The sequence below is a fragment of the Cydia pomonella genome, chromosome 6 (genome assembly GCF_033807575.1).
Source record: "Cydia pomonella isolate Wapato2018A chromosome 6, ilCydPomo1, whole genome shotgun sequence".
Taxonomy (NCBI): Eukaryota; Metazoa; Arthropoda; class Insecta; order Lepidoptera; family Tortricidae; genus Cydia; species Cydia pomonella.
The window spans coordinates 22,464,511-22,489,004 of record NC_084708.1 but is presented as its reverse complement, the minus strand read 5'-3'; the positions used below and the strand labels follow the sequence as shown (position 1 = coordinate 22,489,004).

The 24,494-nt window shown below is 36.3% G+C and overlaps 2 protein-coding genes across 6 annotated transcripts in view; both read right to left on the bottom strand.

Moving 5' to 3' along the window:
- Positions 1 to 2,698, bottom strand: part of LOC133519308 (acireductone dioxygenase) — a 61,094-nt gene extending 58,396 nt beyond the window's left edge. Inside the window, exons 1-3 of the mRNA XM_061853343.1 lie at positions 2,469 to 2,698; positions 1,413 to 1,579; positions 604 to 736 (exon numbers count right to left, since the gene is read on the bottom strand). Of these exons, the coding sequence (XP_061709327.1) occupies positions 604 to 736; positions 1,413 to 1,579; positions 2,469 to 2,591 (423 nt within the window). The 5' untranslated portion in view covers positions 2,592 to 2,698. The remainder of the gene's footprint in view (positions 1 to 603; positions 737 to 1,412; positions 1,580 to 2,468) is intronic.
- Positions 2,699 to 3,699: 1,001 nt separating this feature from the next.
- LOC133519304 (uncharacterized) overlaps positions 3,700 to 24,494 on the bottom strand; it is a 171,363-nt gene continuing 150,568 nt past the window's right edge. For 3 of the 5 annotated variants that reach the window (XM_061853334.1, XM_061853337.1, XM_061853333.1), the window contains 2 exons: positions 10,008 to 10,702; positions 3,700 to 9,484 (listed from right to left, as the gene is read on the bottom strand). In XM_061853334.1, the coding sequence (XP_061709318.1) occupies positions 9,374 to 9,484; positions 10,008 to 10,702 (806 nt within the window). In that variant the 3' untranslated portion in view covers positions 3,700 to 9,373. The remainder of the gene's footprint in view (positions 9,485 to 10,007; positions 10,703 to 24,494) is intronic. The other 2 variants (XR_009799612.1, XM_061853336.1) reach the window with 2 other exon arrangements.

Genomic DNA, 24,494 nt, shown 5'->3' with positions numbered 1-24,494 from the left:
AACCGGTTCCGAGCCCTGGGTCAGGTCCATTAGCACTGCCTGTCTTACAGGTTAAGCCAGGATGCTAAAACAAAAGCCTAGCCAAGATGGCAATCTTTGATAGAAAATGCCAATCATAACTTAAATATGTAAGTATGGAAATTGTCACGTGACTTTTCGTACCATCTGTCATCCCGATATTTTATTTTTTCGTTGGCGTTTGTCGATGTACAATAGGCATCAAAAAGACGCAATCGAAGCGTGTTTAATTTTTTTTGCACTTTTACTAATGTAATACTGTCTTTATATTTGTACTACCTATTTATTATTTGTAGTAAAATTAACGTAACGTAACATAAATAAACCAGACTCCTAAATCTTGTCTTGCAGTTTGGATGAGTACTCTCAAAATGTTATAATATTTTTTAGACAAAAGAAACCTGAACAATACTTTCATGTTTCAAGTACTTGCATTGAAGTCAAGAGTGAAGGGGTCGTAGATACCACTGGGAAGCACCAGCACGCCTCCTGGGGTGACCTCAATGAGGATCCACAACCCATCACAACTGTAGAAGTAACTACAGCCTTGCAGCTCTAACCTGAAAGTTACTTTCAAGTACTCACATTGAAGTCAAGAGTGAAGCGGTGGTAGATGCCACTGGGGAGCACCAGCATGTCCCCTGGGGTGACCTCGATGCGGATCCATTGGTCGTCACGGTCACGCACGTCAAAATAGCCGGAGCCGTCCAGCACAAACCTGGAATAGAATGTCAAAAGATTCTGTTTCGAAATCTCTTTCTAAATTAAAAAAAAAATTCACATTTGCTCAGGAGCTCAGAGATCGCTGGGCAGCACAAAGGTTTATAATATAAAAATAATAATAATTCAGCCTATATACGTCCCACTGCTGGGCACAGGCCTCCTCTCATGCGCGAGAGGGCTCAAGCTATAATAGTCTAGATTGGGGACTTCACATACACCTTTGAATTCCTTCGCAGATGTATGCAGGTTTCCTCACGATGTTTTCCTTCACCGAAAAGCTAGTGGTAAATATCAAGCTAGTGGCAAATCAAGCTTTATAATATTTTATCTAAATAATAGCCAACATTACGATAAACTGTTTTGTTACAACAAATTTATTATCTTTGATAATGTTGTAATTGCTTCATTACTATTATTTTATGGTATTAACGTAGGACTAACGATTTACGGGGTAAATATATAGGTAATACTGAGCAACTTTTACGATGAGACCAACCCAGAAATCGGCTTTCTGACCTTGACATTTTCTATGGGAGAGTAGTTATTTTCGCGATTTTGGGGTTGGTCTCATTGTAAAAGTTATATTTTTGACCTAGTTGTATTTCTAATTTTAGGGAGGATATTTTTGTGGTGTATTTTAAATATAAGAACCCTGGATAAAGGTACAGTACCGGATCTCTTCATCAGTATGCAAGTGCTCAGTGTAGAAGGCAACCAGTTTTTCTTCGTAGTTGGGTAGTGTTGCCTTGGATGCCTCCATCCTGTCCTCGTAGGTGTAGCCGCGGTCCTTCTTTATCTTGTCTAGGACTCCATCAGTCTCATGGGTGTCGACATTTAGCTGAAAAATTAAGGAGAGAAATTGAGCAGAGTATGAAATAAGATCTTTTTCAAGCAAGTGTGATGAAAGAACACATGTTTGCATCTATTTATTTACCTAAAGGGACAGACTACATATACAGGATGATTTTGGGGTTATGGAGCAAGAGCACAAGATATCATATGGAATTCAAAGATGAGCCTAATGATGTTGCTAATTATTTATTATCACCAATAATGATGATTCGTTTTCAGATGGAACGTAGAAAAAAAAAACATTTTTGCATACAATTTGGTTACTACTCAATGTGACTTCTTGTCACTTTCCATACAGCATATGTCAAAAGTCATAGGGTGACCATGATTACTAAGTATAAGGTAAATTTTACTTGGAAAATAAGAAACATGAAACTAATTACCTTTTAATCAAATACTACCATATGATAATGTGGATCATTTACAGCATATGCAACAATAAACTTTAGTTTCCAACATCACTTTAGTATTGTATGGGGTCGAATGGTCCCCGTATGGCATGTTAAATCAAAGTTTCAATGTCAGTATTTTTGGTGGCCCTACCAAAAAGATATTATTCATTCATTTATATGATAAGTGCAAATATTTGAATTCCTGAGCCTTATTTATAGTCTTTATTATGTATATTAGTCTACCAAAGTTACTGATATTTCAATGCGATAAAGTTGAAAGTCAAAGTAACAATAGTTAGGTTACGTTGTTTATAAAAGATAAGATAAAAATAATTATGTTTTTGATCGAACATTACTCCCGTTTATCTAAACGTAAGCATAAAAAATATGGTCGGTAATCATGACATTGCTGTTGATAATTGATTAAATATTGAAATTGAAAGAAAAACCGAATATAGATAAAAATAAGACGTAAAAACTTACGCTAAAGTATTCAACACCAGTCTTCTTGTACAATTCATCGAGAGATACAAACTGTGGAGGGTTCCTGTGATGTTCTGCGCGTTGATCATTCTTATCTTCATCCATATACCAGGCTTTCACCATTTTGTAACAAGTAAATACAAAAAAACTATAAAGAAATAATAAATTCAGTGTAATGAAAGGCAATATGAAATGGCCCGATCTGACATAAGAACAATGACATTGACATATCACACAGGACATCACTTTGCTTGTCATTGCCAGTAAAATAAATTAAAAAAATCTGCAAAACTCTTTTACAAAATGAATAAAAATGTTTTTTTTTTTAAAGTAAGTTCAAGTAAGTCGAAGTAAACTTGGTTCACCGAAGCTATTTAATTGATTTTGTGACTGGATTAAACCCTATTTGTATAATTTAGAATGTTTTACTTATGGTGCAGTGTCTCTGTCTCACCACTAAATAAAGGGTATTTGATTAGTGGCTACACCGGAAAGAGGAGTCTGTTTAGATTGTTAACCGCAAGCGTGTACGTGTGTTGTTTAAGCAGTTTTAAGTATTTTAGCCATAAAAAAAGCAATGATGGGCGTGAAATTCAACTTTTGTGAGTATGTATAACGACAAAATGGGAGGACAATCCTTTGCTCCTACAATTTCCTACTGACGGAAATAGCTTGCAAAACTATATTTTGTTACTGTAGACGAAAATAGGACGGCAATAGTTAAAAACAAGCTGCAGGGATAACCTCAGAGGCAATCTTTTATCTGGGGTATGATCGGGAGATAGCGCGTACATTTCTTTGGTTTCCCGTCATTTTCTGGGCTTCCTTTTAAATTGCTGTAAGAATTGTGGATTTTTGTCTTGGTGGGTTCTTGTGGTATGTTATGTGTGGCATGCTCCAACGTAGGCGCTTAGCACACTGGAAGCGGGATGTCGCTATAATATGCGCATAGCGTTGTCTCGCTCAAACAACGGAGCGACGTGCGAATCGGACCCAGTTCTAGTGTGCATGCCAAGCGCCGTAACGTTTAAACTACAGTCTATCTTAATGAAATAATAAAGAATTCACCGATACGTTTTCTTGCCCCGGGTAAGATACATTTGAAATTGATTTCCAAAATCTGTTACAATCAAAGTTTGTAAATAAGTGTTTAAACTACCGTGACTCGTGTGGTAATTCTTTTCTCACAAGGAAATATATGGTTATGTAGAATAAATGAAACACCGTCCAATTCCAGTAAAAATAGATTTAATCCAGATAATACTAGTGTTACAACTTAATGCATTTGCATGAGCAACCTAGGATACATCAATGTTTTGGTGATCTATAATTTCTTAGCACCGATACTGGTACTGAGGGTAGGTAATATAGAACCTTGACAGACAAGAGTGGGTATACATTTATAATAAATATATCTTGATGTGAGACTACAACGTAAATTTTAAAATTATATCACTTTATAGAATCATTTGTCAAAATTATGTATGTACAAATCAAAAATTTGAAATAGAGGTGGATTGTCAAAGAAAACTTTTTAGCTTCAGTAAATTTACTGCCATCTTTCGACACATGATTAAATTTTTAGAACTGCATTTGACTTTGATCCCTATTATTTCACGTATATATGTTCAATTAGTTAAATACCAAAAAGTGGCGCCATCTAATAGATCGAAGGCCAAAGGTATGGCGGCATCGTTTCAACTGTTTCAAGCGATGGCGCCACTTTTTGATATTTAACACATCAGTGAAAGAATAAGGATCAACGTCGAATGGCGTTCTAAAAGTTTTAATCATGTGCCGAAAGATGGCAGTAAATTTACTGAGGATACAAAATTTTCTTTGATAATCCACCTCAATTTTAAATTCTCTTTGCTACAAATAAATAATTATTAATTTTACAGCAATCAAAAAAATAAATTCGGTAAGTATACATTCATATGAATGTAATTATACCTACATATAAAATTAATCGTTTTTTTTTCACTACCCACAATATAATTTGTTACAATATTGACAAAATATTTAGGATAAGTTTTGAATCAGAAAGTGCAAAAGTTACTTAGTCGTAAATATTTTTTCACCAAACTACATCTAAATCACACAGATTTAGTTTACACGATTTATATAAATATATTACTTCAAATCTTATTTGAAACGCTAAGTTAGGTACAGCTAAGTTTGATATGACCGCAGTGGCTACGAAAATTAAGTTTTCAAATAATTCCTGATATGAGAAGGTCAATTGTGCAATGCAAATTAAACACGAAAAAAAGTAAATGCAACAAATCATTTGAGAAAACAAGTTATGGACGGACGTCTAAATCACAATCAAATAAAATAATGCATAAAGGTGTTTTCACCGCACAAACTGGTAAAGAGCCTCTTGATAGTTCCAAATCTGATTAGAAAGTTGCATTTTATCCACACGTGTGGCAAAGTATACAAATGCAAATTTTGAGTTGTTTCTTTATATTGGCTGGTAGAATTTACTTTTAAATGATGATTTTGAATGATAAAGATTTGGAAACATTCATTTTAAATTGATTTCGATTGCTTTTGTTTGCTATTTTGCAGTTAGTATTTTCCTTGAGTCGGTGTGGTGAAAATTGTGTGTTTCACTCGGTGTCAAAATTTGTTCAATCCTCGTGCCTTGAAACCCCCGCAACGCTAAAGATTCCACGTTACAAACTCGCTACGCTCGTGGTCCAAATTTGGAATCTTTCGCTTGCTCGGGTATCAATATTAGCACGATAGGTTAAACAACAACTTTGCTCCCTTGTAAAACAAATAACAATTACAAACTAGTCTTTAGGAAACATCGCGCATATGGTCAGCAATAAAGGTCAGCATGAGATATGTATATGTAATGAAATTGCAAGAAATGTCATGTTTTTTTATCGCTGTGACCACAAAGTTGAAAGACAAGCAGACAGGTAGGATCGCTATAGTCGAATCAATCACTCGCTGCACGCGTATAAGTAGTGTGCTCTCTGTCAAACCTACCTACGGCGGGTAGGTGTGACAAAGACGCAGTTATACGCTAAAGATATCTGCATCTCACATCTACGTATTACTGCGTCCCTGTCGTCAGTTACTGAATTAAATAAGGGGTTCATTTACACAGCGCTTTAAAGCGCTTTAGCGACCCTTAGTCAAGTCAGTCTCTTAGACATAGTCCTATGCTCTATGGGTCTGAGGGCCTACCACGAACCACATTCGACGTGTTACCTCTCTGTCACACTTGTAAATACGTACGTAAGTCTGACAGGGAGGCAACACGTGGTTCGCGGTAGATACTCAGGAGTTCCATTTCACCGAGTCAAGGTACTGACTGGTACTGTACAGTTCAAGTTCTCCTATTTTATTTTTCAAGACAAAGAGGGACAAAGAATAAGCGTTTTTTAGTCAACTAATGAATGCTAAGAGAGATAATAGTTGTTATATACAACTTATAAATACTTACAAATTAAAATATCTGCTATAACATAAAGTAACAAAAACCGATGAATACATTAAGATGTGTGGACAATAGATAATATGTTGTTATCTTAAGTTTTTTTCATTGAAATATTGCAGCGTAGGTATACCTAGTATAGATGGTATACCTTACATACAGATTATATTATCAAAGCATGTTTGATACGTGCGGGCTCGAATATGCAAGTGATAGAGGCAGAAAACAAATTTTCGCTTTTCGTGTTTCGCGGTAGGCCCACAGTTAGATCTGAACACTATATTTGACATTACACAGAGACCTGTACCCCTAGTGTAAATAAATTCGATTTCGAAACGTGACGTACGCGTTTGCGTTAAGTCTCATTTTGTATGGGTTTTTGAACAGCGCGCCAAGCGGGACGTTTTGGAAAGTCAAAAATCTCATACAAAGTGACACTTAACGCAAACGCGTACGTCACGTTTCGCTGTCGAAAATATTTACACTAGGGGTACAGAAAACCGTTACAAGATAACCGTCATTAGCATGCTTTTTCGAAATCGTTACGATTTTGATAAAAAAAGAAAAAATAGAATACATTCATGATCCAGTCATAATCAAAATGATCACAAAGGTCCACATATTAGTAGGTACATAAGAAGAAGGGGTTTCGTTTAAAGCTAAAGAATACCTCATCTTCCAAGCGTACATCGATATAATTGAGATCATTAACACATACCTAAGCTAATAGACATCGAAAATCACTGGTCAAACAATATTTTAATAAGCATAAATAATCAAATGTCAATTCCAATTAAATTATACAGATAATCAGTTTAATAAATCGATAAAAGTTAAAACTTAAAAATAGTGTAAAAGCGGTAAGAAATAATCTAATAACACTAAATCTAGAATAAATCATGTTACAACAAGTCTAAAAATAATTATCACATTATGTACTATTTACAGAAGTGTTGACGAATCGACAACTACTAATATAAATTAATAATTACCCGAGTTAAAAGTTCACACCGATTATTAATATTAATTAATAATAAATCGTCACATTCTTATTAATTATAGACAAGACATGTAATATCCTGGGGTTTATTTAACAGACATTCGTTTGACGAATACGATTATTGTTCTCATTTCATATAGGTACTGAAGTCGCAATTTCTAAACAAAGAAGCTTAGGGGAAAAGTCAAACATCGACATTTCAGAATACTGAAACAATTCATTGCAATTGTAAATAAGTTAGAACGCGGTCTGTACCCCTAGTGTAAATTTGATCGACATCATAACGTGACGAACGCGTTTGCGTTAAGTCTCATTTTGTATAGGATTTTGAGTTTCCAAAACGTTCCGCTTGGCGCGCTCTTTCTAAATCCAATACAAAATGAGACTAAACGCAAACGTGTACGTCACGTTTCGAAATCGAATTTATTTACACTAGGGGTACTGGGGGCCGATTTTTGAATTTCGACCACTCGATTTCGTGTATTTTGTTTAATAATATGTCCACTTCTAGGCATTTAAATTCTTTTAATGGAATTGAAAACGAGTGGTCAATACCACTCAATTCCCAATTTCTATCGCTCGTATTTCAAAAATAACATTTCGCCGTTTTCCACAGATTTTCGAGTGACGAAATCGAGCGCTCTAAATTCAAAAATCGGTCCCCTGGACGCACGCGGCGCGCGGCCTCAACGTGACGGGGACGAGAAACATTAGGGCAAACACTTGGAGGAAATCCTCATGCTGTATTTGCCCCTGGCAATACAAACTCTTTCTCTTACCAAGGTGCAATGCGGCCAATTCCGGTTTAGGTCAAAAACGTCAATATTATTTTATAGCTCTGATTAATGTCGTTAACAAAAGTCAATACCTACTACATGATTTACACACATGTCGTCAATAAATACTTTGAAATTCAACTAATATTTCATAATGTGCATTATGATTTGCATTGGGTACTCAATTAATGTCTTTGATAGCATGAAATACAAGCAATTTTAAAGTTCTGTATGTCCTATCTTACAATGAAAATTACTTTAATTTCCACTGTCAATTTCAAGCCAGGCGGTAGTTTAAATATTAATGGAAAAATAACAACACCATCTACTTAACTACAGTTCGCTTTGGAAGGGTTCTTACTGAATCGAGTTCACATTTCTAAACATACTTTGCTATTGGGAGCCCCAAACCGGATAAGTCATTAAATACGACACCTAAATATAAAAATGTCACTCGATCATGATATTAATTATATACCTAATTACCTTAGTCGTACGAGGCATTTTTGCATGTCAAGTAAATTTCTTTTTTTTAAAGCATCAGCTACGAGTATTTGGCATTTAGAGAACATCGTTATAGTCGGAAAAAATTACAGATCCAAATCTATAGGGACCGTGCGCGTTGGAGGGTCTGCCATCTTGTGGCCTGAATCGGAACCATAAACATGCACATTTACACGTCACGTGTTTTCTTGTGCATAGTAGGTTCTGCCATCTTGTGGGCTACATCGGAACAAAAAACATCACATTTACGCCTCGCGCCAAAAATCTGACGGCTCCTGTGCTGCCTCCTACAGTTCATGCACGCTCCCTATAGCTCCAAATAGCTCGATGGGTTCCTTAAAGCGTCACTTTTCTCATACACAATGACATATTTGGCATAGGGCCCTTCAACAGCGCCGTACATTTCTAAGACATCACGCTTACAAACAACAACCTGACCAATGGTAGAGTATGGACAATAAGCACGAATAATTTCGTACATTGCCTGCCATCCTATCTCTATCGCACGGAAGTAATTATATATAAAATAACTACTTTAGATTTAGTTTTAAATTACTCTTTTAGGTATGGGTTCACTGGAAGAGATCCCTCTTAGGGATAAGTTCGCCTTTGTACTACCCAACTTACTTAGTTTTACTTACTTATATTGCTGTCCCGTACGATGTCCGCGATCATTCTTACTGGTGAGCGAGTCAACAATATAAATATACGTGTATGATAGAGATAAAAAATGGCGGGTCAATAATCGAAATTATTCGTACTTAGTGTCTTTACCTTAGACCTTATATCGCCGCAATAAGGTTCACAAATGACCAGTCAACGCTGGAACAGTTTCAGCTTGGTGTGTTTGACGATGTTCGTCCAGTTCTGAATGGTCATGGCCTCCAGTGAGTTGAGGAGCGAGGAGTCGAGGCTGTACATCTCGGTCTCCTGGCTACTGGTATACCTTATGTCGCCGCAGTAAGGTTCTCAAACGGTCAGCCATGTCAACGCTGGAACAGTTACAGCTTGGTGTGTTTGACGATGTTCGTCCAGTTCTGAATGGTCATGGCCTCCAGTGAGTAGAGGAGCGAGGAGTCGAGGCTGTACATCTCGGTCTCCTGGCTACTGGTATACCTTATGTCGCCGCAGTAAGGTTCTGAAACGGTCAGTGATGTCAACGCTGGAACAGTTACAGCTTGGTGTGTTTGACGGTGTCCGTCCAGTAGTTCTGGATGGTCATGGCTTCCAGCGAGTTGAGGAACGAGTCGTTGTCGAGGCTGTACATCTCCTCGGAGTTGTCCTGGAATATAACACGATTTATTTTAGCATGGGGTAAATAAATTTAGAATTCAATTATTCAACGCCACATAAATTATATCAATATCTATCTAAGGTCGCTCGAAAAGATGCCGCCATACCTTTGGTCTATGCTCTAGTAGATGGCGCCACTTTTGATATTCAACTAATTTAACACATATCATTGAAAGAATAAGGATCAAAGACAAATGGGGTTTTAAAAGTTTTGTTCATGTGTCGAAAGATGGCAGTAAATTGACTATGGCTACAAAGTTTACTTTGACAATCCACCTCTATTTCGAATTCTCTTCGCTCGCATGTATGTAGCTACTGTTATACGTGCCAAACCTGACAGTATTTTACATTACACGTATGTAAGAAAATAAACAAGTAGTTATATCAAGTAATTCTGGCGTACCAAGCTAACGTATTGATCACGTTGATATGAATGTTTAAACTTAAGAAAATTAAAAAATTAAGTGCATGTTACGTAACAGACATAGAAAAATGTACATTGAAATACATACCCGTATAGTGCTGTCATCAAGATACCCGCTGGAGTCCGGATTCGAGCATTTATCATTCAACGTCTGTGGCTTATTCAGGTACCTCCGCCTGTACAGCACGAAGGCCGTGCTACCAGCCAATGCACCCAGCACTAAAGCAGCAAACGATATCCCAGCTATGGCACCCGTGTCCATACCGCCATCCTGCTCGATCACTCTTCGAGAAGATTCTATGTTCGGCGGGATGCGAGTCTGCAGGAAATTCTGAGTTTCTAAAGACAAAGGTTTGTCAGTTACTATTCTGCTTTCAGATGTTCGTTCTATAGTATCGGCTTTAACTACATCGGGCCGTGTTAGGTTCCGTCTTTTTGATGCGAATGTTGCATTCTGTGTGTCAGTTAAATTTGTGATCTCTGGAGCTGCTGTTGCGTTGGAAAAAGTCGCGTTTGGCGTTGTCAGCATTTCTGTTACATTTTTGTTATCTGTCGCATTTAGTAGTACTAATGGCGCGTCAGTTGTGGCGTTAGTTACATTTTGAATTGGTTGTATAAGCTCGTCAGTTTGATTGGCAGTAATGTTGGGGGGTTTGGTGGTGGATATCGTTTTGGTGAAGTACATGGCCCGGCCCTGCCGGTCGCTGTTGGGTTCTATTTCTATGTCGGTGGTCAGGTGCTGTAGTTCTTCGGACTGGGGCGCAGCGGTTATTTGGCAGCTCCCTGGAAAAAAGAAAATAATAAGTTTAGTAAAAGTCATGATAGGTTTGTAACCTTGTCATGTTATTCAGTCGATTGTTATAATACCAAATTATTAGTGTAACTATTAAAAAAATATATTGTATTAGTATTGAATCTTTCGATACAGTGGAAAATATCAAGGCCCTTCCTGATTTAGCAGAAAGCATACAACGCAACATGAATAGGCACATGATTGATGCAATTATTAAACTTCAATCGAATACGATACAATAGACGATACGTCAATCGAATATAAACTGTCGTAAGTCATACTAAATTTAAGCTAATAAAACTTATTTCATTGGGGCGCGCGGCACGGCGCGCAGCAGTACGCGGCGCGTGGTCTTCGTGAACGCTATTTATGCACTGTTAGTGCTTGAAGACGGAGACCTCTCTTCTCCCTCGGTCCCTCATTGCTGAGGATCGCGACCATGTATGCTCCGTCTCCATATTGGAGACCTAGGCTCCCCGAAACATTTCGCTTGAGTGACTAAAAATACGTGAGTTAAGCCGTTTTATTGACTATACTCAAGTCAACAGAGGGCTTAAAACATCTGGATTGTTTCATAAGCCACCCAAAGGCAATTTCTTGTCATTATTTACTAACTGTAGGTATACATATGTAAGTTACATGTAATTTGATATCGGTCTGTCACGAGCCATTTGCTACTGATGCTGATGCAATGACTTCTGTGGAATGACAGTGCGTGCAGTGTTAACATACTATTATTATTTAATAGTTCATTTACGTCTCAATCGATGAATAACACACATTTGACATTTTAATTATAGTGCAAGAGCTTCGTGTGTTTTAAAGCTGATGGCGGTTGTACACACTTGTCGAGAACCTCGGGAAAAATCCGACCCAATCGGAGAAAGGAGACGAGACGAGTAAGAGCGAGTTCTCGGCTTGTCTCGGGGTCTCATGACGAGTGTGTCTATTATAGCCAGCATGAGAAAACGTGAGGGTGAGCACCGGTCCTTGTACCCAAAATCTCCTAAATTCGGGACCCACCTCTTAGCCGTCTTAAAGAGGGGGCATAAAATATGATTGGTAACGCTCAGATTCCCTAGCAGTTTTAGGGCCCACTCAATATTCGCTCGCGACCCACCAATGGGTCGTGACCCATAGTTTGTGAAATGCTGGTGTGGGTTAAAACCTTTTTTTACAAACTTAAGATCATTCGCGCAAGAGATATAGGTATACAAGTGGTAAAATACACATTCATTAAGTCTCGCGTGTCATCCATTTATGGATTCGTCTGCAAATCAAATGTATTCGTACGGCGTAACGAACACAGTTTGTTCAACTGTTATAGAACTAATTAGTCTTTATAAGCTTCACTGCGATTATACGAGTTTCATAATGAGTGAACGATCACCCAAGAACAATCGAAATGGATCACTTTTTGTTAAACTTTTTTATATCCAATTCAGCCGTGTTTTTAGGGTTCCGTAGCCAAATGGCAAAAAACGGAACCCTTATAGATTCGTCATGTCCGTCTGTCTGTCCGATTCTGTCACAGCCACTTTTTTCCGAAACTATAAGAGCTGTACTGTTCAAACTTAGTAAGTGGATGTATTCTATGAACCGCATTAAGATGTTCACACAAAAATAAAAATAAAACAATAAATTTTGGGGGTTCCCCATACTTAAAACTGAAACTCAAAAAATCTTTTTTCATCAAACCCATACGTGTGGGGTATCTATGGATAGGTCTTCAAAAACGATATTGAGGTTTCTAATATCATTTTTTTCTAAAGTGAATAGTTTGCGCGAGAGACACTTCCAAAGTGGTAAAATGTGTCCCCCCCCCCCGTAACTTCTAAAATAACAGAATGAAAAAACTAAAAAAAATATATGATATACATTGTCATGCAAACTTCCACCGAAAATTGGTTTGAACGAGATCAAGTAAGTAGTTTGTTTTTTAATACGTCATAAAATTAAAAAAAAAATTTTTTTTTCATCAAACCCATACGTGTGGGGTATCTATGGATAGGTCTTCAAAAATGATATTTAGGTTTCTAATATCATTTTTTTCTAAACTGAATAGTTTGCGCGAGAGACACTTCCAAAGTGAAAAAATGTGTGTCCCCCCCCCCCGTAACTTCTAAAATAACAGAATGAAAAATCTAAAAAAATATATGATATACATTACCATGCAAACTTCCAACGAAAATTGGTTTGAACGAGATCTAGTGAGTAGTTTTTTTTAATACGTCATAAAATAAAAAAAAAAAAATGTTTCATCAAACCCATACGTGTGGGGTATTTATGGATAGGTCTTCAAAAATGATATTTAGGTTCCTAATATAATTTTTTTCTAAACTGAATAGTTTGCGCGAGAGACACTTCCAAAGTGGTAAAATGTTGAACAAAATCTAGTAAGTAGATTTTTTTTTTAATACGTCTTAAATGGTACGGAACCCTTCATGCGCGAGTCCGACTCGCACTTGGCCGCTTTTTTATATTCTAGATAGAGATACTCAAAGTCGTTGGTCAATTGACTACCCAAATGAATTTGCTTTTACTAAAGTTTTGCTAACAGTGGCGCCCTCATTAGGGGAAATGTGTTTTCTAATAAAGTCATCCATTTCTGTATAATCCAGTATATTAATGTTGTTGTCCTATTTATTCCACAATTGTTGATATATGTAAGACACTTTCATATTAAGTACTTACTTTTGTCTTTATCACCTAAACGGAAAAAGGGGCCACCATTTGCAGTTTAGTTGATGAAGCAAAAACTAAGCAAAATAAAACTATGTGACAAAGACCAAAAGTTGAGAAATCAGTAGGACTACAACTATAATATACTATATATTTTATAATATACTTCTAATAAATTAAGCATAAATAAAATAAAATAAATATTAGCCTCTTAAGGCAATCTGACTATCATTTTAGTATATGGATCACACAAACAAGGGGTTTAAAGTCACTGTCTGGGCTATCAAAATCGCTGCACACTTAGCTTGGTCTGACTCTAGGTATTCTTTATTTGGACCAATGCTGTATAGTCTTATTACTTCTCTGAAGTCCCTAGAGAAAGGCCATAATATTTCTAATTATTTTTTGGGCAACCGTATTGTGATCTAAAAAAGCGCTGCGACTTTTCAAAAACTCCGTTCTCTGAGCTTACAGCATACATATATACATACATATATAATCACGCCTTTGTCCCGGAGGGGTAAGCAGAGACCACGGATTTCCACTTGCTACAATCCTGACATACCTCTTTCACTTCCTTCACTTTCATAACATTTCTGATACACGCTCGTCGGTTTAGGGTGCTCTTGACCTGGCCTTTCTTCAGGATTTCCCCGATTTGATCAGAGAAAGTCCGCCGAGGTCTACCCCTTCCAGCTCCCTCTTCTACTTCTCCCTTATACACTCTCTAACTTTCTTTCACTCAATCTTTCTACGTGTCCAAACCATCTCAACATACCGCTCAACCTACACCACCTTAAGGCAAACTCATCATATTCAACTGCACGACATACGTCGATCCCTGTTAGTTTCTTTCGAGTTATTGGCGCCCATCCTGTATAGCTAGCGAGGGAAATCCTGCTTTAAAGATAAATGCATCCGGAACGGGTACAGATTATAGAACATTTGTCGCCGTAACATATTCCACGAGGCAGGCAGGCTTGTGAAGCTTCCTTTGTGCTAGGATTTATAGGTGAACACCTAGAATATAGGAAAATCGTACCCTTATTCATTTTCGCATAAAGGAGGATGTACTAAGTGAGTGAAACCTATATGTTGCAGGCGTCCATAGGCTACGGTGACTGTTTACCATCAGCCGGGCCGTATGCTTGTTTGCCACCGTCGGGGTATTAAAAAAAAATTGTAGTTATATGTATTAGGACAGAAACGGTGATTCATCAAATACATTGTACCGCCTGTTGTTACCTCTATCCAATCAGGGCTACCGATTTTTGTGCTCACCAGTTGGCGCCACTGTAGATGGTGGTCCAGAAAAACAACTCAAAAAATTCTGCTATGCTTAAAAAAATACGTTCTAATATAGACAAAAGTATTTTAACGTCTATATTTTCTGTTTCTTAAACTTGTTTAATTTTGCATATATTTTAGTTGGCACTTTATTAAAACCATTGACATACATTGAGTTATATATCTACCTCATTATTCATAAACGTGTACTAAAGTTACGATGCCGCTAATCATCCCTTTCCGACGTATTGGTATGATGGAAAGGGACAAACGATGATCAGCGGCATCGTAACTTTAGTACACGTTTATGAATAAGGGGGTTAATGTTTACCATGAACAATCAAAAATAGAAAAAAGATTTACCACAATTATGAATAAGGAGTGAAAATTCGCGATAAAAAAGCTCGTAACCTCCAAAAATACTATGTATTGCGACATTTTGAATGACCTCCGTCTACACTAGCGCCCCTAGCAGCAAAATTAAACGCGTTAGCCCTGATCGTGTTTATTTTGTAAATGTATTGTAAACTGTATTAGATGTGCATTGTATTCTAACCAAGGGGACTAGCTAGACAAGATGACTATCTTTTATAGAAGACGCCTATCGAAACTTCAATAATCACCACACTTGCTACTAATCTGCCATTCCAATACATTTTTCGTTTTATTTCGCGTTTGTCGATTTACGATTCTCATCGATGTTTATAAGTCAAAATTAGACTAAATAGAAATGTATTTAAAATAGTACATTACGATACAAGTGCGAAAAATAGGAAATTCGAAACGAGTGGCGATAAATTAAAACACGACCGAAGGGAGTGTTTTAAATCGACACGAGTTGCGAATTACCTATTCGCACATGTATCGTACAACGTTTTACAGTACATATGGCCCTTTAAATGTTCGACACAGTAACATAATATGCTACTTCTCGCACTAGTGCTATAAAGTAGCCCCATATGTACTGTAATTTATCTTTTCACGTCACCTATTCGGAAAACGGTTTTTTCTTCCCCGCTAGGAAGGATAAAAGTGGTACTATTCTTCCCTGCCTGCCTATTCCTCGTAGGAATCAAAGTGGCTCCTTTCTGTTTTAGGACGCGATGTTTTTTCTTTCTTACATACTATTTTTTTAGGTTAAAAAATATTTTGGAACATAATAACTTTCTCATAAGTGATGTAAAAAGCAGTATGTCACATGGTAACAAAATTATTTCCACCGTGGGCGTTAAGACGAAAGGGGATGACCGCCTCGATACCGCCTTTCCATACAAACGCAGTCCCCATTTTCCTCTCTGGATATTATGATTATTGAAAATATATTTACACAATTTGATGTGTTTTAATCATAGCTATGCCCGACCGTTTGATTATTTTCGATTTTCTGAATATTATAAGAGTTAGGACCGCATTGAATTGAACAGATTCTAGAACGTATTTTACCTAACACTTAACTGGCCACTTCACGTTGATAATCAAATAATGACATTTAAGATGAAAAATTGTTGACATGACCACACATACAGTGTTAAAAATCTTGTCAGTTACATGTACAGTCAACCAATTTGAATCCTAGGCCACTATAGAACCTTGTCGCTTTAACTACTCTATACATGACATGCATCACTCAATAAGCACTGTCGTAGAAGTCATTATGACATGGTTCTATAGTGGCCTAGGAATCAAATTGGTTGACCGTACATAATGACTATTTTAAGATACAATAATAATTTATTTTTTATGTTCGGTAAATGACATGAAGAGTTTTCTTAAATTCTACTTAATGTTAATTGTTTTAATGTAAAGTACTATCCCTTTAAAGTAGTAATAGTATTTGTAGTAGTCTAATAGCACAAAGGAAATGGTGGCTGACAATGCAGCTCTACCAAGTAAGCATTTTGAATATAAAGCCTTAACAGAAAGCTATTAGACTTTCTCCTGAAGTTAAATATCCTGAAAATTAAACGGTACTGTCAAGGTATTTAGGAGCTTTAATAGCTTTATAATATTCAGGGTATTTTCCGAGAGTTATTTATTGGTTGTTTACTGCCTGAATTTAGGGAGTTTACCAATTTAGGGGACAGCATTACATATTTTAGAGAAAGTTCAGCGATAAATTTTACTGTCTAATATTTAACCTTTTCAACGCTTTTCCACACGTGTCAGGAAATGCCATGGACGCCAAAAAAGTTAACTGGTGAAGAGCGAATATGAAGCTTAACTGACAGTAGGAAAGTCGCTTTGACAACGTCCGCCATAGCCTTTTTAATGGTCATTGGCGTCGCGGGCACGACAGACGATGACCGTTTTAGTGGTCTTTGGCGTTGAAAAGGTTAATAGGAGTTTTATAAATAAATCATAAATTGACTTAGTTCCACAGAAAGCTCAATAAAGCTTAAGTTTTATAGATGCAATAATAAGGACCCTTTTCTGGTGGAAATAATAATAAAACACAATTTGAAAACCTATATATTGGCACAAATATATCTTGTCATTTTTTATGCGGCAAACGACGTTTTGTTCTAGCTAAATGAATAATGATTGTAGCTGTAGGTGTAAGTAAGTAAAGTATTCCGAAAAAATTGATTGCCAACGTATTTTTGGGCCTGCCTGTATAAAATTAGGAATATTAGGAGGAAATATCAGCTGAGCCCCTTCTAGTTTAAATATACTTTATTCATGTAGGCCTAGCAACAAGCACTTATGAATAGTAAGACAGTATTATATATAATATGGATTCTTAGATTTGAGAATTTGGGCTCCTAAAATTAGTGCGATAAGGACAATTGCAGCTTAGGCCAAACAATCCTGCTTAAAAATCTTAGAAATTGAGGTTTCGTTCTCAAAAAAACTTAACGATTAGTAGCGAAATTTTGGGAACGGAATGAAAAAAAAAAGATCTGTGTCTGATCGTTTTGATTTTTGCGTTTATTGTTGCTGATTTTGTTTACTAAACGTCTATTTACTGCGCATTAATTTAGCCGTTTCTATCGCTTTTGTCGGACTCGCCCACCGAGGGTCCCGTACTTTTTAGTAGGCATCTGTTGTTATAGCGGCAACAAGAAATACATCATCTGTGAAAAGTTAAACTGTCTAACTATCACGGTTCATGAGATACAGCCTGGTGACAGACCGACAAACAGCGGAATCTTAGGTACGGAACCTTAAAAAAGTAAACCGTACTCCGTATTGAACTCATATTAAAAAATATTCATCTACGGATTCTAGGGCCAAAATTCAAAGAAGAATATGTCTACAACGTTTGTATGGAAAAGTGACCGCTAATGTTTCCTCTTAACATTTTAAAACTTGAATAGTATGTATTTGAGAGTTAAAACACGTAGGGAGCAGCAAAATGTCAATTCGCATAGATCGGACGCAACTGGGGAAGACCTTCTGCAGAGGACTACAGACACAATAACACTTACTTTATATGTTGCTCCTTATTCCTTCCACCCTATTGGTTGTTTCCTTGAGCCCTCTGATTTGATTACGTTAGACGAACGGTGGCGAAGGGGAGAGCCGGTAATGATGAGATCACTACTGCTATCGATTTACTGTTTGTAACTAGCTGTGCCGAGTCGATTTCTTTGGCGTAGATTTTCAAAAATAATATCTATAGTCATCCACAGCGTTTTGCCACACCTTCTTTTCATCCTGTTACCCCCTGCTGTAGGGCTCGAACCATTTTCGTTTCCATTTGCCACATAGTAGCTACATACTAAATTTTATCAAAATCGGTTCCATTTCGATTCATTTAGCAAGTAGGTTTCAAGTGCTTTTTCACAAAACAAATACAAGTAAAAAGGTAAACACTGAAAATGTACCAGACAGACTCAAACAGAAGTACTTTTCCATGTTATAATTAATTTTCTGTTTCCTGTTAAAACAAATTTATGAGCTGTATAACTTTAATATTAGATGTAGCTGTATAAATGTAGCTTTAATTGATAACCTGTCCACTTACTTCGCCTTTACAGCGAATTATTTGTCTGGTTAGTTAGTTTAGTTATTTCATAAGTTATTTAAGTATTTTAGTTGGGGACTGAAAATCAGCGGTCTCGCTGTGTCTCAGCTGTTTTACCACATATATATTTGGTACTTCTACCTGATTTGTTATATTGTACATAATTTATTGTGTTGTTAAATTAATATATTTTGATTTATTTATTATTTTATTTAATCCCTACTAATATTATAAATGCAAAAGTAACTTTGCCTGCCTGCCTTTTACTTTATCACGTTTAAACCGCTGGACCGATTTAGATGAAACGTGGTATGGATATAGTTTGAAGTTCGAGGAAGGACATAAAATAGTTTCCATCAATCATCATCATTATCCCATGCAGACAAAGTTGCGTGCAGAAGCTAGTATTTGTAAATATCTACACTTTACCTAATATAATTAAAATCAACAAATGTTTTTGTCCTGTTCCATTTCCCCTGATATTCGTAAATTACTCGGAATACGCGTTTCATTTTTTCATTACCCAAAACAAATATTATTCTACGAAGTTCTAATTGAAAACATATTTCAGAAGTTTATTGCCGACCCCCAGAATTAAATAAAATAAAATATTAACATTCATTAAAGTACCCAGAAGCTTGTTTAGTCCTAAATAAAAGTAAATAAAGAATTTGCAATAAAAACTTGGTTTAACCTTGGCATTCCTAGTACAGCAGGTGTAATGGACTCGTAAAGCAAAATAAAAACGAAATTCGTTTACAGTCCTGGCCAAATAGCTATTTACTTATGGGCACAAAAACTTTGGCATTTAAGATGTTGCTCTCCAGTTATTTACGTATAAAGAGACATAGGCAGAAAAAAAATGTATGTAATAATAATATAATACCAAATGGCCCTCATTTATACCGTTTTTGTGCTCAAGTTGGCGCCACTGTAGATAGTGGTCCAAAGAAACAGCCCTCAAAATTCTGCTATGCTGATTAAGAAAAAAATCATACGTTCTAATAGACAAAAAGTATTTTAACGTCTAAATTTGCCGTTTTTTAAACCTATTTAATTTGGAATATATTTAAGTTGGCACTTTTAAAAGACCACTAACATTAATTTAATCAAAAATAGAAAAAAGATTTTCCACAATTATGAATAAGGAATGAAACTTCGCTATAAAAGCTTGTAACCCCCAAAAATACTATGCATTAGACATTTTGAAAGACCTCCGTCTACACTAGCGCTCCTAGCGGTGAAATTAAACGCGTTAGCCCTCATCTTCATTGACATGTAATTAATATAAAGATTAAAATATTTTTTTCAATGAATTGATATCTATAATTCTCTCGAAATGTCTTACTGTACTTATATTGTTTATCCTAAGATACTGGAATAAGCTGTGGTTACCTATAATTGGACAAACATCTACCCTTAATGTTATGTAAGCTACAGATTATTTTTTCTCTGATGTATTGTCTGTTGGTGATCCTAAATAAATTAAAAAAAAAAAAATAGTTACATGCGAAGTAAGTCTTTTGTAAGTCATCTATAAAAATACATACATATAATTTGGGAAACATTCTCTTCATACATAACATTGAATTATGAACGGTTAATGAAGGAGATGCTAATTAAGTTAATTTTGGACTTAGGAACGGGATAATTCGGGTTCTATTTCGTAAACAACAAAAAGGAAAGGTGTTTATTTTTGTAATTACTACCTATGTAAATAGAGAAGACCTGCCTAGGAAAGGCTTACCAATATAAATTTAGAGTTTTAAGCATAATAAGTTAACATGGTACCGAATGTCACACGATGGCAGATGTACGAGATAGAATATTCCTAATTTCGAATTTAAAAATTCTGCTGACTGCGCCATATCTAATGCCATGTATTTTAACCCATTCAATCGTGATACATAATGATGTAGATGAGTCACATTTGTACAATTTTCATATAAATCAACCCGTTTTCACTGGTCTTGAGTTTACTATTTTGTTGCATCAAGCTAGATTTCAAAACCTAATTCTGCGTGTCAAAAACCTCAACTTGCGTACTTAAAGTTGAAGTGGAATTCAATAGAAATTGCAAATAATGTAAACAAATATGTCAGATTTTGTTAGCATTTGACGTATATAAGCTGAAAGTTTTACGATGGTTATTTTCATTGAAATATTAATAATTAACATATATTTTAACTAGTAATTGATATAAATAAAAGATTTAAGTATATAGACTGTTGATAAAATCATGGTTGTCCACAAAAAGGTTGGAAAAAGGTAAGCATTTGACCACAATCTCACCTGATGGTAAGTGCCGATGCATTCCATCAGGATGGAACATGCTTACCTATAAGATGTCTATTCACTCTCGATTTAAAAAGATCCAAGTTATAGTAGACTGGGAATAGATTTGCAGGACGTGGATTTCACTCCTTAGCCGTTCGCATGATAAAGCTGGATGCGTAGCGTTTAGTGCGAATCAGCGGTACAGTAACGACGTAAACGCAAGTCCGCGTCTAGTCCCACGGTGGTAGAACGGAGATGGGGGGATAAGATTATGTAATCCCATCGCACACTCGCCGAAATGTATCCTGTAGAATACCGATTAACACCGATATTACAGAGAAATGAAGGTAAATTAGTTTGTTTACATTATTTTCAATTGAACCCCACTTTACTTAAATAAAACAAATTCTGTAAAATCACAAACTATGCGTAGGTGTATTATTTAATAGGTGAAGTGCGTAATGACACACCCCAGAGTCCCTAAACGCAGAATATTTGAAATTCCTTTGTATCCAAACGCCGGCATGTAAATGTATGCGAATTAAATTTTTCGTGCGTTCCTTTTTACTGACGCTGTATATTGTGGATCGTATGAAATGATACGATATATAAAGCAATAAGTAGACACTTTGTGTCAAAGTGGCGCGTGCCTTACGTTGAATTTATTATGCGATAAGCGCGATCATTGTAAAGATATCAATATACAATGCAATACAAACAGTTTTATTGAACAATAGAAAATAATTGGTTACAAGTGTGTCTTAACATTAAGAGGAAGTCCCCATTTTCCTTTGGATACTGACTTTTTTTACATAATTTGATGTATATTAACCATAGCTATACCTCTACGTTACGTTTGCCTTTATTAGATTTTATGATTATTATTTAAAATTAGGAGCGAAAACAGATTTCATAAAAAAAATGTTTCTAACTTCTATAATAATAAACGCTGTAACAGGATTGCAGCCGCGACGGGACTAAAAGACTGGTTCCCGACTATAATACACAGTACAGTGCTACCTATTTGTTCCATACATTTTGAAAATACGAGTTTCTTTGAAGGGAAAAAGTTGGGAAAAAGATCATTCGTCTGTCAGAAAATTGATGTCATTCGTGTTACTTAATTGATTTGTGATTATGGGCGTGGTTCGCTGGGGAGCGGGGAGTAAGCGAGCGAGACCGCAGATATAAAATCTATGAGTAAGAGCGAGACAGTTGACTCGTAGTGCGGCAGAGGGGGTGTATTAGAATCGGTTTGGATTTCCCATCACTAAATTTCGGCTGTAACGTCACGGTACGTGGTAAAAAGTCGGCATGCTTGGTTTCAATACGAATCGTGATACATATTTGCTTTATCTAGTTAATCCTGTGAGTAAGGCCATTCAATTTCTTAACGGATTTCTCAAATGTCGCAACAGTGCCCACGGGCAAAATATATAATTAAGTGTAGGAAAGTAACGTACCTATATCAATAAAGGTTCAGGTTAAAGGACACTTGAAAGTGGGTCAACTAAAGGACTAGACAGTGTCCGGTCGGTCGAATGCTTTAAACAAATTGAAACTTTATTCCTAAAGCGGTTAGATGCAATATAGAGAGAATGGTGGAGCGACCATTTATCCCGATTTCTATGGGCTTACATTACCCAGACCCGTATATGTGCATTGTGTATGTGTATAGGTCTTGATATTTAGAGAGAGGCGATTGCACTGAATGGTGAATAAAGTTACACACACGGTCAAAAGGAAAACTAATATGAAAAAAAAAATTCAATTGCCGCTGACAGTTTAATCTTTCAGTCTAAGAATACATGACTGTTGTGTCAATGGCCTCTCCACAATGCAATACTATATTTAGATGTAAAGCATTCAAGTTAATACGTATATACTGACAGGTACGTGTACGTACTTGTACATTAACATACATGTAACAGTATCCAAACCTTAAAAAGAAATGGAAAGCGTTAATTTTTTGGTACAACAAATCAAAAGGTTTAAAAGAAACATATTTCAGGGTTAACACAATTTTTAAAACATTAATATGCGCAATTGCGCATACAAGTCTAAATACTACTACTACTATTACTACTATACTACTAGTAGTGGTACTAGTTTTCTGGAAAACTTATTACTATGAGTCTGTCAAAAGGGCTCCCAGCTTACCTCGCCATATGCTACTAGGTCTAAAAATACGTACAACTTTTCACCTGTCTTCGAACCGGTATATGATAAGTAAGTATGTATATTCCGGTATATATATTCATCTAAGAAAACTACTGCTATACTTGATCTAAAAATATGTTCAAATATGTGCTCAACCGGTATAACACGTGCAAATGTACAAAAGGCCGACTGGGCACAATTGTAAGTCCATTGCTCCGCGTCCTCTGCCTATATTAGGCAACTGTTTCAACTAGAGGGTTCTAGAGGGTTTTATTTATATTTAGAAAAGTATAAGCTAAAACACTTCTAGATACTAAGCAGCATTTAGAATTAATTCATTATTTTATTTAATCTGTATTGCAAAATACATGATGGTACAAACGGCGGACTTAATGCGTTAAGGCAGAATCGATAATTTGTTAAGATTATGATCTGCGGCGGTATCATGGTTGCTTTTTTATCACCTGTCATGTCATGCGACACTTTCGCACTTACATACTTGTTAGAACGTGACAGGCATGGTGACAAATGATAAAGAACCGACCATCAGCCCTACAGGTTAAGACGACGCGACGATCGTTCGCGCTGATGAGGCGGTATGATAAGACAATAATAAAAAGATTCGTATGAAATGTTTTTCAGAAACAATTGGTATTATTGAACATCAGTTTTTAAAATGTGTACAACAAAATGTATGGAGCTGCGGTTAAGTGGATAGATAAGATACAATAAATGTGTCGAACTGCTATATGTAGCGTTGTCAAGTACTCGTAACACAAGCCCTATTGAGCTTACTCACACGGTACTTAGTTAATTTGTGTAAAAATGTCATATAATATTTATTTATTTAATACGTGCTTGGCTCAGAAAGACTCAAGAGAGGAAAAGCTTCGCTTCCTTTACTTTGCCGACCTCCTGTACGTGGAGTACGTGTACAAGCGTAAAATTTAGGAGCGACGAAAGACCTTCTAGACGGTCTTATTGCCAAGGCGTTAGAGCGCGTGTTCAGATATTTTTGAGCACCTCGACCGTTCCGATATATCTGATGGCGACTGTCCACATTGGCCTTAGTGTTTTTTTTGCTTCATGAACATTATGCCGACGCTAAATTATTACAGAATATAACAATCAACTTGAATAAAGCCCTGAAACTAAACTACGTAAATTAAATGCAAACTACGGCCTTCATCAAATATCGAACGGGCGAAATTGTGGCTATTTTAGTTCTGAAGTTCACGGACCCCTCGTTTTATCTCGGATATTCGGAGTTTATGGCGGAGTTTGTAGTTTTAGTGCAGATTATTAAGACGAAAGTGGAGGACCCGCGTGAAATCACCTTTTCATACAAACGTAGTCCTCAATTCAATTCAATTCAAATATACTTTACTCATGTAGGCCTAGCAACAAGC